Source organism: Amphibalanus amphitrite, unplaced genomic scaffold, assembly GCF_019059575.1.
Source record: "Amphibalanus amphitrite isolate SeventyFive unplaced genomic scaffold, NRLGWU_Aamphi_draft 000013F_arrow, whole genome shotgun sequence".
In the NCBI taxonomy this organism is placed as follows: domain Eukaryota; kingdom Metazoa; phylum Arthropoda; class Thecostraca; order Balanomorpha; family Balanidae; genus Amphibalanus; species Amphibalanus amphitrite.
Window position 1 is genome coordinate 159,894 of NW_024881509.1, and position 19,943 is coordinate 179,836.

The 19,943-nt window shown below is 46.2% G+C and overlaps 1 protein-coding gene across 1 annotated transcript in view; it reads right to left on the reverse strand.

Moving 5' to 3' along the window:
* The window catches only part of LOC122383834, a gene marked incomplete at its 3' end in the record, with an annotated part of 232,149 nt that overhangs the window by 149,116 nt on the left and 63,090 nt on the right, over positions 1-19,943 (reverse strand). The window contains exon 3 of the mRNA XM_043370633.1: positions 17,326-17,517. Coding sequence (XP_043226568.1) covers positions 17,326-17,517 — 192 coding nt within the window. The remainder of the gene's footprint in view (positions 1-17,325; positions 17,518-19,943) is intronic.

Genomic DNA, 19,943 nt, shown 5'->3' on the forward strand with positions numbered 1-19,943 from the left:
AAATTACGCTTTCTTGTGCATCTTAATTTTAACTGCTCTCGAAGTTGGTAGTTGGCAGGGTATATTGAGTGAAGGGTAGGACGAACTTTGGTAGGAATTTCTAGTATAACTACTAGAAAACCTACTATATGTGGTCGAGACTAGCAAAAGGTTAGTTCAAACTAGAATATGGTAGCGCTTATGGTTGGCAGTCGTGACGCGCACGTGACATTCATTTCTTAAATTCCTTAAATAACAGGTTTTAAGGGACGATTAGTGGCAGATACATTCAAATAGCAATTAATAATTGATTATGCAAACATTGAAGAATTTACATCATTCAATTCTAGCCGAAATCACGCGGCGCTCCCAGGATTCGAACTCACGACCCTCGGATCCGTAGCCCGATACGCTACCGACTGCGCTACCGAGGACCGCGCACCGATGATCGGAGAGGCGGATCGCGGGCGATCGCGGGTGCTGGCGTGCAGAGAAATCTTTACCCTGTACGCCGTAGAAGATCGGCTGGGTTTCGTGAAAAATGGTAAAGGAATTGTCGAAAGAAAATTCATCGATCTATCATTTGAGACTAAGAACCATTGATTCCTTCAAAGGTTGACCGAGATATCGCTCGCCGAAAACAGGCCATTTAACATGTAAACCCTATGGGCTGGTAGGAAATGTACGCCGTGGAGCAGCAGTGCTACCAACTAACTTCGGCGGGGGCCGGGTAGTTGGTACCTACTGGATGATTCATGCGTAGAATTTGTTGAACTTTTGTCTTGTGTCACTGTTAATGCCTTTATGAAATAATTATTCAAGTCATTTCGCCCCGGCCGACATGGACGCCGTTGTGAGCCGGTTTTGGCGTCGGGGGGAGAGAGAGAGAGAGAGAGAGAGAGAGAGAGAGAGAGAGAGAGAGAGAGAGAGAGAGAGAGAGGCGGAGGCGGAGACGGAGACGGAGACGGAGACGGAGACGGAGACGGAGACGGAGACGGAGACGGAGACGGAGACGGAGACGGAGACGGAGACGGAGACGGAGACGGAGACGGAGACGGAGACGGAGACGGAGACGGAGACGGAGACGGAGACGGAGACGGAGACGGAGACGGAGAGAGAGAGAGAGAGAGAGAGAGAGAGAGAGAGAGAGAGAGAGAGAGAGAGAGAGAGAGAGAGAGAGAGAGAGAGAGAGAGAGAGAGAGAGAGAGAGAGATAAAGACCAGGGGCCATCGGTGAGGCGGCGTGCCCGCGCGGGAGCTCCACGACAGGTACTGGGAGCGGGCTCGCCTTTTCCTCGTGGTGACCCATCAAGGCTGGGCGGCGGCGGTACTAGTTTCGCAAGAGACAGAGACATGGAGCGACTCGGGACTCGTCTCAGTCCGGCCGCCACCCAGCCGCCCGCCGCGCCTGGCCGGGCTGCTGCTTCGCCGGCCGGATGGCGCGGGCGGCCCTCCCGGCTCCCGCCCGTCTGGGATGCGCTCCCCATCCGCAGGGCGTCGGCGGCGCCCAAGAGGCACAAGAATAACGGCGTTGCTGCGGGCGGCTTGTGGGGTGACGGTGCCGCGCTCCTTCCCGGCTCCTCGCCGTCCGTCCCCCCTCCCCGGTGCCGTTTTCTTCCAGGGGAGGTGCCCCGGCCGCCGTGCCGGGGCGTAGCGACTAGCGCAGTCCGTGCTTTAAGCACAGCAAAATATCCATCCAGGCTAGATTAAGGTACTGACAAACTAGGATTAAGAGTGGCTACAGACTTCAAACTTTATGCAGACTTAACATTAACATATTATATATGCAACTAAATGACACACATGGTGTTTGTTCTAACCTTCTCAACAGAAAGTGAACATGTCAGGACAGCACCCCTTGGTGACCATTATACTCAAGGGGTGTTGTAGGCACTGATTCCCCAGGGGTGAAGTGATAGGAGCACAAACATGAGTCACTAGTTAGCTCGGTGTCTTTCCTCCTGCAGGAAAAATATATATGTGATGCCCAATGTGACTGGTAACTGCATATTACAAAGCTGGAAATATTGTACAAAGTTATGACAACACAAGCAAACAATGCATGTTACTGCTCTTGTATAACTATTCTATTTTTATTCCTATATGAGACCTCACAAGGCACAAAAATATGCATAGTAAAAAAGGGAGCAACAATACATTTCAAATGTAGCTTGTCATTAAAATGATCATGGATTTCTCTACATCAAAAGTGAATGAAATTAAGTGATAATCAAAGACTCTGGAAAACAAGATCAGCATAACCATAGATATGTAGACTACATAATACATATGTTTTGTTTCCAAAGCTAAAGTATGATCCTCAATGTTGTAAAAGTTGGTTGGCTTTTACAATAACTTTGAATAAAAACAACATATGTATGGTAAACACAATTCAAGGAAATCCCAAGATCCATCCAACCTTTGACATGCCCTGTTTGGAATGCTGTTAAACATGCTATGGTCTTCACAGAATAGGAAAAATTAACTCAAAATATTACCTTCTTTTATTACAAATAAAATCTTCCCATGAATTTCACTATTGTGATGTGACTGCAGAGCTCATTCAGTCAATCAGAGACTGTGCAGAGACTTCATCATTTAAACAATGAGAGAATCAATGTAGAGACTAACACTTTAAAATCTAGTGACTTTTCACAAACATCTTTTATGCTACAAGCTTATGCTTACTCAACACTTTTTTCATGACTCGAATATGGTGGTGTTCATTTTAAGTGAAAACATTCATCCAGCACTAAGCAGATTATTTCTAAGCTCCACTAAGTCCCAATTTCTGCTATATTTCGCTTGGAGTCACTTCATAGTTTGAATTCAAGATGCCTTGTGGATTTACCCCAGTTATGTAGGTAAACACACAAGGATTTATCGACATTATCTCAGTTATGTAGCTGCTCCCTTAATTTAAGTTTCTCGTGAAATTTCATTGAGGCGTTGCAAGATGGGCTGTAGCCAAATTCTCTTTCCTGTTTAGCTGATGCTCATAATACCTCAACATTTTTCATTCCAATTTTTGTAGCTGTTAACAATTGATGAAGACCCATCTACCTAGACAACAATGACGTTACAGAAGAAACCCCTGGCTGTGTTTCACCGGCGCGCTGCCAGCCGCTGCCAGCGCATTCCGTGAGCTAGCGTCAACCTCTGGTAGTGTCGGAGGTATAGGCTTGTTGATGTCTTTATGTAAGCCAAAAATGGCTGGCAGAGTTCCGCGAAACACCACCCTTATTTTTGCACAATAATGGTGTGATAACTGTTCCTGCAAGAACATATAAGGTGAAATGAAGTAAAATCAGGTCAAACATTAAAATATACCCAAAAGAAGCAGTGTATGGAGTACCATGTTCACATTACCAATAATATGATGCACAACAGGCCATAGAAAAACCGGTGAATGTTGAATTGTAACCCAATTTCAATATCAACATGGCACTTGGCATTGACAGTAAAACACACCGTTTTTTATGTTAAATCAACAGAAAAAACTCCTGAACATAAACAAAATGATCAGAATATATAATAAGGATAATAGTATAAATAAAAATCGACGAATCGGCATATCATCGCCCTTACACATTCACCACTCCCAATCCCCATTCCACGCACAGATTGTTTACCTCTTGGTTTACCCCGTGTTCGCAGTCTCCCGGACGACGAAGATTCTATGCGCCGTCCGACCAATCACGTTCAAGATCAGCGGGGCTTGGCCGCGGTTCTCGATGGCCAGATTACGCAGAATCTTCGTCGTCAGGAAAACTGTGAACACGGGGCTACATTTTTCGCTATGGTAACAAAAGCGCCAGAATTGACTACCAGAATTGGATCCGAAGGTCAAATGGGTCACGTGACTGTGCAGTTCAGATGGACAACACCTGACATTATAGAGTTCAGTGGGGTGTGATAATGAAATAAAAACAAATGCATCCTGTATCCATGAGAGTGACTACTGGATAGTAAGTAAAAAGTAGCATTTGTTGTGATAATTATGCATTATCCTGGTAATTATAGTTTAAAGGAAATAATGTGAGATTTAGTTGATTGAAACTAAACATGGAAGATAGCTTTTAGGTCAATTTTTACTTTTCCTTTGTTCTTGTTGTTGCTGTTCTTGATATTCCACTTCACTCACACATGAAATTGACTTACTTAGCCATATCTCTGATGCTTTTTAAGGACAAGACGTGCACTACTACATGTATGCTGTGCAGCTGGCTCAAGATTCCTACCATATAGCCAGGCTACCCTACCAGTACCGACACTGGCAAAATGAACAAAGCTTCCTCGAACAAAGCCAACCAAAGGTGCCATCAACTGTCTAAATCTGAGCGGGAAGGAAGCCTAGCTTTCAGCATAGGCACCAGCTTGTGTGAAGCTGTGACTTTCAGGGTGTGCACCAAGATACCTACACTCAGAGAAATATTTACCCTAAAAATATGGGTATTTCACGAGTACCAAATCGGTACTATATTTACGGGTCCTTTAACGCCGAGAAAACGTTTATATCTACTCAGTCAGTGTTAGACTACCTAAACTGATTGTATCACATGACCTGCTTTATTGTATATACATACCAGCTATTCTTAGCTATCTTTACCTAAAAAATCCGGGTTTTTCACGAGTACCAAATCGGTACTAGTTTTACGGGTTATCCTACCTCCAGAAAACGAGTATCAATACCCTTCATTGTTTCGCATGAACTATTATTACGTACAAATACCAGTGATTCTAGGGTATTGCTAGCCACAAAATCCGGGTATTTTTGGAGTACCAAATCGGTACTACATTTACGGGTTATCCTACGCCGAGAAAACAGGTAGCTCAACCTTTTTGCGTCAAAATACCGAATTTATTTGTGTCACATGACCTTCTCACACGCATACGTACCGAATTTGTTTGTGTCACATAACCGGCTCACACGTATACGTACCAGTGATTCTTTGGTATTGTTACCTTTAAAGCCTTAAACTTATCCGAAAGTTATAAGGTACTTTAACACCATGCTTTATTTGTGCTGCACTTGTCGCAGTTTGCTATAAATAGAATATAACAATGATATGTAAAACAGAGTTCGCTTGTTTATTGGGTTCCAACGAGATGGACAGAACCGGATGAAGATCATCGATTTAATTAGGAAACTTGTCATGACAAACAAATGATCAGATTTTTCGCACGATGTGGACGCAGTCCCTTCCCGCCTACGGCTGTCGTCAGCTGGCGGTCAACCGACCGGTGAGCATTGCCCCGTCCCGTAATGCAAGGTCTATACTCCCATTCGTACCTGTAACACCGCTTCAGTCCCACGCACAAGGGGGAAAAGCTCAAATTATTGAGCGCTCAAAATATTGAGCGTGTGACGTCAGAGGCTCCCATAGGCGTAATGCTGAGGGCTCAAAAAATTGAGCCGTTTCAGGAACACGTTTTGCAAAAGCAACTCGCAACACCTAGGGAGAAATGGCAACACCCTAGGAGAATCACTAATGATGCAAAACAGATTAGGCTTTCATATTTTTCACTGCTCAAGCTTCAATGATTGGGGGAACACCAATTTATAGGTCGAAATCTTACGGCATACCAGGATGACTTAAAAACAGGCCAATATTTATGTCAAAATAAAAGTTATTTTTTGTCCATTCACGTTTTTTACTAGGGTTCTGTTGGAAAGAGCATTTTTCATACTACCCAAAATGATTGCGACTCAATTTCACATTACTCATATCGGAGAATATTTTTCATTTGGCGGCGCCGTTTGTTTATTTCGTCGCGACGTCTCCGGTCGCGTGGTTGTCGTCGTCCTCGTGTTGAAGGTAAGTTTTTATCGTTTTAGTTATATTTAGATGTTAAAAGGTACACTGAAAAGTTTGAATATGCTGTGATTTTAAATTTGGAAACACGTAAACGTCAATCAATTCACGTTTTCCTCGATTTGCGTGCAGATAAGTAACTGTCGACGAAAGTGGCGCCATCCGATATGATGTTTTGAAGGAAGGAGACACAACATATTTACGTGAAAATTTTTGTTTTTTAGTGGTCTAAGTGCTTCAAAGAGGCTGTGAATGTTTTCTTCACACAATTTTTCATTAGGTATGATGAGGTAAAAGGTAGTTTCAGTCTTAACTTTCATATAATTGACATTAAAACATATGATAGTCCACTCCTATCAGTGATTGAGTACCTTGATATTTGGCATTTCTTATTAATTTGAATGTATTCTCTATCCATATGTCCTGATAGTAAATGACAATACTCTGCCAATATGTTTCCATAGTTTTCAGATTCATTTTCCAGTCCTTTACATAACATCACAATTTATAATCAACAAAACTCAACTCCTTCGTTGCTTCACAACACTGACAGCATGAGAGACTGACAGTCAACTATTGTGTGTATGAATGCTGAAACAGGATAGCCACTTTGCTGACTGGCTCATATGAAATAAGATAAAAATGATCCTTTATATCATTTCCATCTGGAGGATCAGAGTCAACGGAAAAGGAACCTCAAGGTCTAGGCCGCCAGACGCCAGTCGACAGTCACTACCAAATTTATAATAGATTAATTCATTATTATACTTTGAGACCCTTAGGTCACTGGATCGGCATCACATTTTCAGTTTCAATATAGTAAAGGTTTTTATTTGTATGATGTGAAATATTTTCCTGAATCATAATTTAATTATCCCTAGGTACCTGGTAGAGGTTTTGGATTTAATGCTCATTGTTGGTGTGCAGTCAGGATTTTTTGACAGGTCCAGATAAGGAATCCTGAGCAATTTTATAGTTAAGTGGTCTCCTTATAATCACCACACATTTTATCAAAAGCATTTGCAGAATTCATTTAATGAAGAATTTTATCAATGTTGCACCCATTTCTTAGACGACCTAGGCTGCATCTTTTTTTAGTTCCTGTTGTATGACATATTTTCCATTTTGTTCCACTGCATAAAGAAAAAATCGTTTGAGATCACCAAACAGCTTTTCTTTTTCTGGCAGGTCTGCACAACCAAGCGGTCGCTGGCGAGGACGTCGGCCGTCCCTGTGGGTAAGGTCATCTGCTCAGCCTTTGTGGAGATCAGCAAGACATCACCAAGATGAAGACTTCGCTGGAGCAGAAGCCGCTGACCCGTGTCCGATCGGGCAGGTCATGCTCGACGGCACGAGCCACAACTTGAACTACTCGGTGACATCAACAACATGGTGGAGCAGGTGAATGAGTTTGGCGACGTGTTGTGCGACTGCAAGAAGGGTTGTCTGCGTGTTCTGGCCGGCGGAGCGGCGACGCTGCGCAGTCTGTGCTGGCGGTGAGCAGCTGGCCGTGGTGACCGCGCGCGCCCACATGCGCCGACAACCTGTGCGGCTTCGACGGCCCCGGGACAGCCCGATGCCGCCCACTATGCGACGCCGACCGCGCACTGTCCGCACGGCCACATGGAGGTGTGCCCGCGCCTTTTGCCCGCACGCCGCTACCTCGCAGCTGGTCTGCATTCTGCAACCACGCCGTCGCCGCCTGTAGCCCGATAACAAAACGGCTGTCTGATAATGCCGCGTGTTCTTTGTGATGTTGCTACTGTAATGGTTGCTACTGCTGGTCTGAGACTCGATGTTTCCATTCGTCCTTTACATGTTAAGGATTTGATAATGATTAGCTTAGTCCGAGCTTAGGTCGTTTATATCATTTGTTACATGGCATATTTTGGATCAAAACAGTACGACACTGCCTCCTGCTTTTGTGATGTATGCTGGCAAGACGCAGGTTCCGGTCGCAGGTCACCCGGTTCCAATGTGGTCGGGCTGGCATGCGATAATGTGATGTTGTTTTGCTCGTCTCTGTGTTCCACAGTTGATGATGTTTGTGAATCTAACCCACATTGCATAGTATTTTTGTTTGTTTGCGGCCGATGGCCTTGTAAGTTGTAACCATGGCAATACAGTTTTTCCTGCTATAATTCTCCAATATTCAAGCGTGGGTGGATATCTTTCTGTTTTCACGTATTCCCTTCTCCCAGTACAGTCAGAGAATATCAATACAGTATTCATACGGATTATTCAAGCCCTGTATAATTATTTGAGGTGTGCCGAATCCGAAAGGCGACCGATAAAACTACTAGCGGAAAATGTGACATGATGCCATGGGTTTGTGAAAAGTTTAGGTACCACGTAGCATTCAACTTCCTGCATTTCTGTTTCAACTCAGTTTAACGTATTTCAACGAACATAACATCAAGAATGGCAGCCAGTACCGGCTTCACCTGTCACGGAGAACGCTCAAAAAATTGAGTGTAGATGCTGGCCGGCACTCAATTTTTTGAGCGCCAGCTGACTGTCGTCTGTCGTGGCGCTCAATTTATTGAGTATCGCGGTCCCGAACGACAAGTGGCGCTCAAAAAGTTGAGCGTCTTTAGGGCATTTTCTTTCCAAAAACACCGATATAAATTATCACGGCGAGTGTTCGAGAAGAAACCTTGTTGCTCTCTCTTGCCATTGATACCTTATTTGGATGCGATATTTGCCGTAGTGTGACGCTAAAGGCATTTTAAAATACCATCGTTTCGCCTATTCCTTCATAATGGGGCCCGCTCAATTTTTTGAGCGCTCAATAATTTGAGCTTTTCCCCCTTGTGCGTGGGACTGGCTTACGACACTCCACTTTTATGGCGCAATGCGCGATATCCGACGGCCCTGGCAGTTAGCTTGTTCGGTCGTCGATCCCCATGTTTGTCGGCCGGTTCAGGTTGTCCTGACGCTGGCCGACACTCAGCGTTGCAGTCAGCCAGGATCTGGCCTGGCCTCTGGATCCCAGTGCTGTTCCTTGACCGCGTTTCTTGACATCCCAGCCCGGTGCTGTTTCTTGTTGATTTGAACGCTTGGTGCCCCTGCACAACACGATCCACCACCACACTCGCCCGGGAAAGAAAGTCACGTAGCTCACTTCCACAATAAACCGCGTGAAACGCTAACAGCACTCGCCGCGCGGCTCCCAGCCTCTTCACACACCCACCACGCCGGCAACGGCGGTTCAAACTGGCTCATACTGAAAGCGTGCGCGCCAAACACAAAACGCGGAACGATGATTGGTGGAGAGGAACACCCTTCTGCGCATGCGCGACCTAGGCCACGCCCCCTGTTAAAATTACTCACAAAAGGTAAATCTACCTTTAAAAAATAAGGAGTCAGAAAACCACATTTAAGTACTTATACACCCTTACGAGTTGATGCATGACAGGTACCTGTTTTTCAATGACGTCACGTGACGACCCTGGTGACGTCACTGACATTTCTTATATGGAGAATTTCGCCTATAAGGAAAATATTCTACATAGAAAATTTGTATTTCATAAGCAAAAAATGAAAAAATTCAATTTAAACTTTTATAATTTAATTACAAAACTTGAAATCCTTCCAGTGTTTGTCCCAACCCCCTGCCATACCTTTGGTCACGTGACTGAAATGATAAACTTTGCGTTTTGCAATGTTATGACTCAATCAGAAGTAATCAATGTAAGCGGTGTATTATTCATGATGTTTTAGGCAGAAATCGTGTAAATATATCCCTAAATTATATATAATCTGTTGAAAAGAATTCACAAGATGTTACCAGATTGTGCTCTGACAGCATCTTCTTGAACTCCGATTTTGAGTACTTTGTACCTCCATAGAGGCCTAATAACGGACGTTTTCAGTTATAAAATGAAGCAATGAATCTAATAAGGGCAAAATTTAATCATTTGTTGCCCTTCAGGCTGGGCTACTCAGGCCTGAACTTTGGCCAGTTTGTGTGTAAAGCCTATGGTGAAGGGAAAACTTCACGCCCAGCTGACGTCACAGATCTCGGCTACCAAATCGTGTCCGGTGGGAAGGGAGGGAAACCACGAAAGTCCACGAAGGGAAACCCTTCTGAAGGTAATATCTCTCGACCATATAGGTAGTATACAATCTCCTTAACAACCAACTACCCTAAGATTAACAGGTCACTTAAATAACCATGCATTATTCCTCTGATAATGATTTTTATGTTTTCAGGTCGGTACATGTTCTTTCATCCTGATTTTTTAAAGATACTTATCACTTGAGTTTGTTTTTATTGCAAGTGTGATGCATGTAATTTCATCTTGATGTGTTCTTAGATCGAAGATCCTGCTTGCAGGCTGCAGCTATGCCTCATTGCCTACCACTGTCAAAGCTTCTTTGAGAGGGTTACCGTAGTGTTCTCCGTCTCATATGTGTTGAGGATGAGCTGAATGTTACTGATATTGATACGTGATATCTTGTGGACAATGTTAAGTGTAACACCGTGTCCGTGACATCTATCAATGCCAAATTTGAAACGAGCCAAAGCCTATTTACAAACGAGCAGTAATGTGATGCGTGGAACATGTAACATGCACGAGACGAATGGGAACCACTTACTCTGAAACCCAGCGTGGCATGTTTGCAAATTGCATATATGAGAATGTTCAGTGTTTATCGTCTATAGATAATAAAAGCATTAGCATACGAGTAGGTGTATTGGTCGGCGGTTGCCCAAAGTAGTAGCAGAGCTTCAATTTTGACACCATCGTGTTCGCCATGCTCAGCCACGTCGAATGATATGCTTTTTGCATGGGTGAGTTCAATTAAGGATGTTGACCTCCGTTCAAGGTCAGGTCAGGTCATGACCTCATGATGAGTTCAAGTTGCACATTTTTCAATTGGGCAGGTCTTTCTGAGTCATTTTGTGTCTTTTCCGTCTAAGATCACTGTCAGCACCTAAGTAACTGTCTCCATATTCCCTCATTGGCTTACAATGGCCAGATCACCTGACCGACCTGACGTTAGGTGACCCTTAGGAGAAATCCGACTTTTGAGAATTAAGGAGTTTGATAAGTTCTATAAGTTTCATCTACCTGTGATAGATCTCCTTGCATTGCTGGAGCTGCAATGTTACGACGTTTTCGTGACCGCGCAGAGGTTCACTTAAGACGTCATAGGTCAGTGACCTGACCTGACCTGAAAATGAAGTTGGTGCCGGCTGCCGCAAAATCCGGCTTGAATCAAAGGTCAGGTATGCCAACTTACAACTCTCCCATCACCAGCGCGCTCACCCCTACTTTACTTTGCAGTCATGGTTTGCCGCACATTAACGATAAAAGTTTTGGTCTGGCCGAGACTCGAACACGGGACCTTCCGACGTATCAAAAACATGGGGTCATATATGGACGAATATCTCGAATACGGTTGGACGGGCTTGAACTTTTCATCCCAAAAATGGAAATAAAAACGTTGTAGCTATCTTTTAACATACTTTGTCTTGACCTTGACCTTTAGTAACCTTGAAAAGGTCACACTACGAGACCGAGACCTTGAAAACCGAGTGCGAAAAGTCGCATTTTAACACGCAACCCTATGGGCTAGTAGGAAAAGTCACGCCCATGCTACCATATGACTTTGGAGGGGGCTGGGGGCTGGGTAGTGGGTGATGCAATCCACCCGGGAAGACTTACCGCCATCTAACCGAAGTGCATCGAACGTTCGACATAAGCAACACCGGTGAATCGGTCGTGGTCATAAAAGTGCAGTGGGTTCATGGTAGGTACTTTTAGCAGCAAGCAATATTTACATGTTCGTAGTGTAACATAATGACCCTTTAGCTAGTGACCAAACTAGTTATTCTGATGAATATGTGCTTAAAATGTACTTCATCAGTCACTGACTCAGTCGACAATCAGCATATGTCTATTGTCTACCTTGGTTGACCAAAAACACCATTGAAGGTTACTTAACCCTCGCCCGTAAACGGTGTTTTGCCACCTTCGCCCATGCAGGGGGGTTGGTGCGACCCCCCCCCCTGGCGTTTGAAAAAGGAGCGTTGTAGAGCTTAGCGGAAAGGACCAACGGATTGCTCTCAAAGAGATCTCGCGATTGGTGGTATATTTTTTGGTCCTAGGTCAACATTTGACCTACTTATGACCGGTCAAAGGTCAAATTTTCGGAAAAATCTAACTTTTTCAGATTTCCGCGCCGATTGCGGCAAAACGGTAAGGGATATCGACTTGAAACCTTCACTATCGTGATCCTTGATCAATTCTCTATCGTTTGGTGTGTATTTCGATGTCATAACTCTAAAAATGATGCGTTGGGAGCATCGGAAGTCTGCAAGGTCATTTGTGCATTGGGTAACGTCAGGCGTGTGACGTCACTGACCTGACCCTGACCCAAAATGAACTACAAGAAACAACCGACGATGCCTGAAATGGATAGCAAATTCGAATTCAGGGCATCAAAATACCCCGAAAAGGCATACAAGTGCAAGAAGTCATTACAGGTCAACCGAGGTCACTGACCTGACCTTGACCTTTAGTAACCTTGAAAAGGTCAACGGACATTGTGCCAATGTCAAATCAGCCAGTTATGATTCTAAAACAATCCATCAGTGTGTCAGGTCAGTCGGCATTTATACCAATGTGAAGCAATCTCCAATTTAGCGTAAATCTGGCCGGAGGTTGTTCCCTTTATGACGTCATAACTCCGTGACCTGACATGACCTTGACAAAAAAAATTACCAAAAGTTGCGCAAAGGATGCCCCAAAGGGTACTGAAAATTTGAGTAGGCTATCTGAAACGGTTCGGCGTGTAGCTAAGAAAAACCTCAGGGGGGGGGGGGTTGCACCAACCCCCCCCCCCCTACATGGGCGAGGGTTAACACATGAACGTACTGTTAGATGAGCCTATCCAATTGCTTGATGTGGTAGGGTAACCGGCCAATTGATACAGCATTTTTTTTATTCAGACCTCCCTCCAACGGGCTACTGGCTCCCAATTACAGGAGGGCTCCTCCTCCTCCCGGTCCTTGTTTTCCCCACCCCCAGGCTACGGCTGAAGTGGGAGCCTACCCCACACCTGCTGACACAGCCGGGGACGACGCCCGCGGAACGGGCGGAACCGGGAATCGAACCAGAAATCCGGCACCGCCCGCACCGCGGGTCGACGCCTTAACCGACTTGGCGCCACCAGGGCCAGCATGCAGCGATCGAGTAAATTGGGCAGTTCGTTTCTTTTCTTCTCTTTGCATTGGCAGGGACAGTGGCGTATCCAGAAGTCAGCGAAAGGGGGGGGGGCATGGTGCTCGAGGGGGCGACTTTTTCCCTTGAGAAAGAAAGAGAAAGCCATTGTCAGCTCGCGACAGGGCGTCAGTCTAAAATGTCAAACGTCATGTTCATGCATGATTTACTAGGTGCTGCGAAATGCGAGTATAAAAACTAGGTTTCGCTGATTTTTCATAAAATCCAATTAATGCAATTTTCAGCCCGGTGTTGTTTTATCAAAAAACCTTGATCTTGATGAATATTTAGCACGGTATAGGAAACTAGCTCAGGCTACGGACATTTTATTCTAAAAAAAACGCATCGTGTGAATTTGAAACGGTAAAACATACATTGATCGATGAACACATTTTTTATTCTTTGCAAAAAAAAATTATACAGGTTCACTCACTGATCCAAAGTGACCTGTGGGCTGCAGCCTGTGGTCGACCGGAGTGGCCATGCTTAGAATCTAAGACCGCACGTAGTATGAAGGATTCACGCTGCGACTTATTGCCGAAATTGGAATCCAGGAAAGACTTGAACATTTCAGACCATAAGATCCACCATAAGATCCCAACTGATCGTCATACTAGCAGCGACTGCAGTCAGAAGTGACCGAACGCTTACACATACGCTCTGGATTTTTTTTTTCTCCACAAATCACCTTAAATTCGATGTCTATAGTGCGCGCAGCCCCTACTTGTGGACATGGGTGACTGCATGAGTGCCAGATGGATGAGGTGTGAGACTATCCCGTATCATATAGTGGCACTAAGGTAAAGGATGTCCTTGGCCGACGTAGTATAGAGGACGACCTTTGATGATGTGAGTGTGCATGATCGACTTTGAATAAGCGCCATAGATACCTGCTGATCTCACCGAACATTTTGCGTAATCCCCAGATAAAATATCTACATTGAGGGACAGGTCAATTTTGGGACCTCTCCATTTAGTTAAACCGCGCCGTGCTGGTTACCTGTGTTTTCCTTGTCATGCTGGGGGGGGGGGGGGCGTTTTCACGCGACCACTCTAACTTCGCTCCTGGGCCACGTAGCGACACGCGGTATGCGGCAATCGAAAGAGCGTCAAAATAATGACGTAAACACTTAATTTAGTTTTCAGGTTAGGTCAAAGGTCAGGTCGCCAGAGGTCATCAAAGGTCAAATTTAGTCCATTTAAACAATTTTGGAAACTGCCAACGGATTTTGGAAGCTGCCAAAAATTTGACCTCAGGTCAAGGTCATGACCTGACCGCTCGGGCTCCGCGGCGGCGGCCAGCTCGCCGCCCACCGGCGATCTCAGGACGGCGGCGAACGGCGGCTGCTCTCCCCGGCCCGGCCGCACCCCAGGCCCACGGTCTGGCATCGCCCCTGATCGGGCGCTGCGGCCCCAGCCAGCCAGAGGCCTTGACCACAGACTAGGTTCGGTAGAATGCGGTGAAGGATGTTGTGCCGCACTGATTGGTGGTCAGTCTTTCCACCTCTTCCCAGACCGGTAGAATGTGGCGCGGTCGGCCAGGGTTCGCGGCCCATATCCAGTGCCGGGCGACAATGTAAACAAACATTGATATGGCTAAATTACTAATGATCGATGGGTAAAAGTCACTTCACTCGGTTAAAACAGTCTCTCACTCGGCCTCTGCACTCGTTCAGCGCTCAGCACCCGGCCAAAACGCAAAAAAAAAAAACAGAAAAACACGGAGCGTCGCGTGCCGCGGCCGCCATAGTCAGGCGCCAGCGGGCATACGTAATTTCAAACTTGCAGTTTTCGGATTCTAAGGGGATAATGCATTGGGATGCCCCCTTAGAATTTGTGACGTCAGCGGTGATCTAACGATTTTAAAACCTTATACTAACATCTTTGTGAAGCAGTGGTGGATATATGCTATTTGCGCGCAGCATCTGCCGCAAACGGCGCACTTCCAAAATGAAGTCGCTAGGAACAGCGGAGGTCCCAAAAAGTAAACAAAAGTAAAAGTCTAATATCTTGAAAAGCGGTGAATATTTTTCGGGGAAATTTGGTAGATATTCGTTTTTGCTCTTTCTGAACCGAGCGACATCACTTTCATGCCAATTCATTAACTTTTTTGAAGGTGGGAGGGTCCCTTTAACTCGCTACCTGGAGGGCCGTACCATACAAAAGGCCGATCTTTTACGAACCCTTGAGCTGCATGGTTTAAAATAGAAACTACTAAATATCGTCCTAGTCTAGTATATGCGCGCCCCTGTATGCAGAAAAGTAATAGTCCGGCGAAGATTTTATTTGCAAGCAATAATACCGCAACGCTTATACCAAAAAAACAAACTAATTGCCTTTTTCATGCTACACTGAAAACAAGTTGAAAGAACGTTATGCAAAAGCATCTTAAAATATTCCACACTTAGGTTTTTTGGGTATTAGGGTAAACTGGCTTAGAGGCGAAGCAGAACGTCTGGTTCATGAAGAACACACACAGTGTTCCACATAGACCGAAGACACGTGCTGATTCTTCGCGTGCAGTCTTAGTGGCCCCAGGGGGCTTCAACTCGACCAACACCGGTTCTTCTTCGTTCTCCCTAGTCACGTGATATTACGTCACAACAAGCGCGCGAAAGATAAACCCTTTGAAGGTTTTGCACGATCTAGCATCGGGTTTAAGAAGAAGGGGTTGTGGTTTAATCAGTGTAATGGCTTTCATCAAGACCAGGCCCGCGGTACCACGTTCTAGCGTCCACCGGAAGCGATCGCCATTTTTCGATCGCGTTGGATCGCGCTTTGTGCAGTGACGAGCGGCTGGTGCAAGATTGGGTGAATGGCAAGTAATCAAATATTGAAGAACTGAAATAAAGTTAATTTTTGGCTAGTCAAGTGTTGTGTATTATATATATATTACTTGTGATTGACAATAATAAGCAATATCACAACGCTCTTCAAATGCATGGATGAATGCATTGGATGAAGACAATTCATATGCAAGACCAATCAATGCAGTAAGTATTTATATGTTGTATAAATGCCCCATAGCTTAAATTATGCATGTGGTATTTAGACAAATCTTCAAAATGAAGATAAATCAGGAATAGAATCAGCTTGCCATTTTGGGGTCGATTGATTTAGGTATAAATTTGGCTGATTTTAATAAACATATGTTCGTGCTGATTAGTGCAATATTTTATCTAGCTCCACTTTATATGTCAAGTGCATTATTTTATTTTTGGAGTAGGCTCATGGTCTCTGAAGTCAATCTAAGTTTCTTTACTCCCTGCCTGTTGAATAACGCATCTGCCCGACTCTTCATTCTAGGGGACGAGGCCATCTCCGCTCTGATTGAGGCCCTGGAGTCTGAGGAGAGCGTCCTGGCGCGCGGAGACGTCGACATCGTCGAAAACGCTGGCTTGAAGCTGGTAGTGGAAGGAGAAACTGTATGTGATTTGGGAGAATGCGATATCGCCACCCGGCTGCTGAGTGCTGACATGGGCGATAGCGCATGCATACTGTGTTTGGGAAAACATCCACTTGCTTAAGCTAAAAATGTGTTCATATTTGGCTCTGGAGTTCTTTGGCTTGGATGTGTAAGGCAAGTGACACGGCCGAATGGAAAGCGTTCCTGCAGGCTGATTGCGGGCTGATCGCAGGCTGAATGCGGGCTGGTTGCGGGCTGATCGCATGGGCTGGTTGCGGACTGGTTGTTCCTGACTGGAGACTTGCAGGCTGATTGCTCAGAGTAAAGAGGAAGGTAATACATTTTAAGGTGTATCAAGTACTGTGTTTGCGCAGGAGATGTGACGGCGCAGGTCGATAGCCATGCATGGAGGTTCAATAGACGAATGAACGGGGATTTTGCGGTATTGCAATAGAACTGAAAGGGTTCTACAACCGATATTCAGAACACAGGGTGGTTTCCCTATAAACCTCAGGAACTTATTCACAGACCCTTTGGGGTTCTTATCTAGGTGCTAAGAACGCTCTTATTATAAACCCTAAACCTCATAAGAGTCTTTGGAAGAATCGTGTGGATTCTTTTGATGAGAATGCAAAGCCGTCTACGTGAAGAACCATGGGGGTTCTGAAAAACGGTGGCATAACATTTTACCCCACAGGGGTCTAAATACCCCTGTACATTCTTAACGTTCTTCCAAAGTGTTTTCAGTGCATGAAATCATGATGATTTTTTTAATCATATCCTAATGATTTTGTTGTAGCTTTTATGGTTTCCCAATTATTTATGGTGTGATTGCTATCACCATGTATTTAATACTCATATCTCTTGTTAAAACAAGTCCCTGATGCACTCACCGGCAGCCCCTTCAGCTTGTTCATCATTTCGCTGGAGGCGCTGATGTAGCCCTTGAGCTTGTCAATCTTGGCCTCGAGCTCCTGTCGGTCGCGCCGGATCCTGTCCAGCAGAGGCTGCGGGCCGCGCTGATCAGCACCGGCGTCCTCCTCCTCAGAGGCCGGCCCGGCGGCGCCCACCAGACGGCGCTCCACCTGCCGGCGCGGAGACCACAGCGGTGAGCCGCCGGCCACCAGAGACCACAGCACTACTCGTACAGCAGGCCCGCGGAGACCACAGCGGTGAGCCGCCGGCCACCAGAGGCCACAGCACTACTCGTACAGCAGGCTCCGCAGACCACAGCGGTCAGCCGCCGGCCACCACAGGCCACAGCACAGCACTACTCGTACAGCAGGCCCGCGGAGACCACAGCGGTGAGCCGCCGGCCACCAGAGGCCACAGCACTACTCGTACAGCAGGCCCGCGGAGACCACAGCGGTGAGCCGCGCCCGCCGGCCACCAGAGACCACAGCACAGCACTACTCGTACAGCAGGCTCCGCAGACCAAAGCGGTGAGCCGCCGGCCACCAGAGGCCAGAGGCCACAGCACTACTCGTACAGTATATCGAAAAAGTATGTCCCCTGGTTTGGCTCTCCCACAGGAGGCGAATCGGTAACTTGGCTGAATCCCAGCTGCGGCACCCGGCCGCCAGGGTCGCTGCCGCGCGAGCGACCTTGACCGCTCGCATGTCATTGGTATATATTTTGGCTCTCAGTCAATTGTTATCGATAGTTTTATGAACGGTTAGCGGTAATTTAAGTGATTTTTAAAGAAAAAACACATATTCTGCTTGCAATTTCGATTTAAGTCCGATCCGTGCCTAGATTCGAACGCACGACCTTTGGATCACGGTGCAAGCATCCTAACCACTACTAGAGAGGTCAATCGGATACCAACTTTTTGGTATACCGATACCAAACCGATACCAACTCGGTATTTGGTATTTCAATCCTAATGTGTTTGGTATTTTGTTGGTATCATGAACCCTCGCGAATGTTTAAAGGGACTATCCCACCTTTAACATGGGGTTTGAGTTGAGATACCAAGTTTGCGGCGAGGTTCAGAAACCACTATCTATCTAGGTTGCAACCACTAGGTTGCAGCTCTTGGTGTTGAAGAAATTCGTTCCCTTCATTTGAAAATGGGCCTTGCGCAAGGCCCTATCTTCAACATGGAGCGACCGTTAGTGTGACGTCACCTCGTTTAGTCATTATGATTTAAATGGGTTTGTTCGTTGAAAAATCGCCTAAAACTTGGTCTGAACTTTGTTGTGGTGCCTACAGAGAAAAAAGAATCAGCTTTATGACAGTAATGTGGCCTGGGGAAGGAGGTAATTTTGGGCTGTGACGTCACATATTTGAAAGTTTGTGTTTGGAATATGGGAAGCCTAAGATGTTTAATGAAAAATAAATGCCAGAACCGTGTTCCCGGTCATCCAATCTATAAAGTCGGGCACAATTTAACTGGTTTTAACAACATTTTAGAGGTGGGATAGTTCCTTTAAGAGGCTAAGAAACTGGCAAAAAGTTGGTATTTTCCTCATGTTCCCAAGTTGGTTTGGTTTCGGTATTTCTACACGGTTTTTGTTGGTATTTGGTTTGGTATCGGTATTCCGATTTTCCGTAATTGACATCACTAACCACTACACTACCGCGGCGGCGCAGCGGCCGGCGGAAGGGAGGCTGTGGTATCCTGAGCCGTCCCCCCTCCGACCGCGGCTGGGACCGCCCGTGGCTAGGCCGGTGCGGCGGCCGGAGACGCGCATGCGTGGGCCGGCGCGGCGGCCGGAAGTGTGGGCAGTCGCCGCTGAGCCCTGGCCTCGTGGGCACGTGTCTGGACGGGGAGCCGGCACGGGGGAGTCCCGTGCCGGGTGTGTCGGACTAATACAGAAGTGTGCCATTCCGAACCGCTTTCGGGCCAGGTGTCGCACGGCTGAGTAACGCGAGGCGAGGACAGAACCACGACAGAACACCCTGGCGACGGAATGAGACGTCTCGCGAGTGTTTAGTGCGCGCGGTGGCGGGCGAGAGCGGATGGGCACGGAGGACGAACGGTGAGATGCGGAGCGAATTGCTAATTGCTTAGTGCTTAGTTTTTTTTTTTTCGCTGCTGCATGTGTTCGGTTTGCCCGTTGCTCGGTGGTGACACACGTGCGTGTTTTCGCCGGATTTTGGCAGCGGCCATGTTGCGCGGTCGACGCGGTGGCTGGCGTCGGCGGGCTGCGCTGTGATTGGGCCGGCCGGTGGTGACGTCAGACGGGCACGTCGCGTGTGATTGGCCGGGACTCTCCGCTCGATGACGTGATTGTGGCGTCACGGTCACGTGACTCCCCCGCCGGAGAAAGCGCGGGAAACGACGACAGCGGCGGCGCCAGGGACCGGCGGCCGGGCGGTGGGGTAACCGGACAAAAAGTCAAAAGGAATAAAGTCAAAAGACAAATAGTCAAAAGACAAAAAGTCAAATGCAAAAAGTCAAACGGGATAAAAGTCAAAAAGATAAAAGTCAAAACGGTTAAAAGTCAAAAGACAAAAAGTCAAAAGCAAAAAGTCAAAATGTGCAAAAGTCAAAAACGCAAAAAGT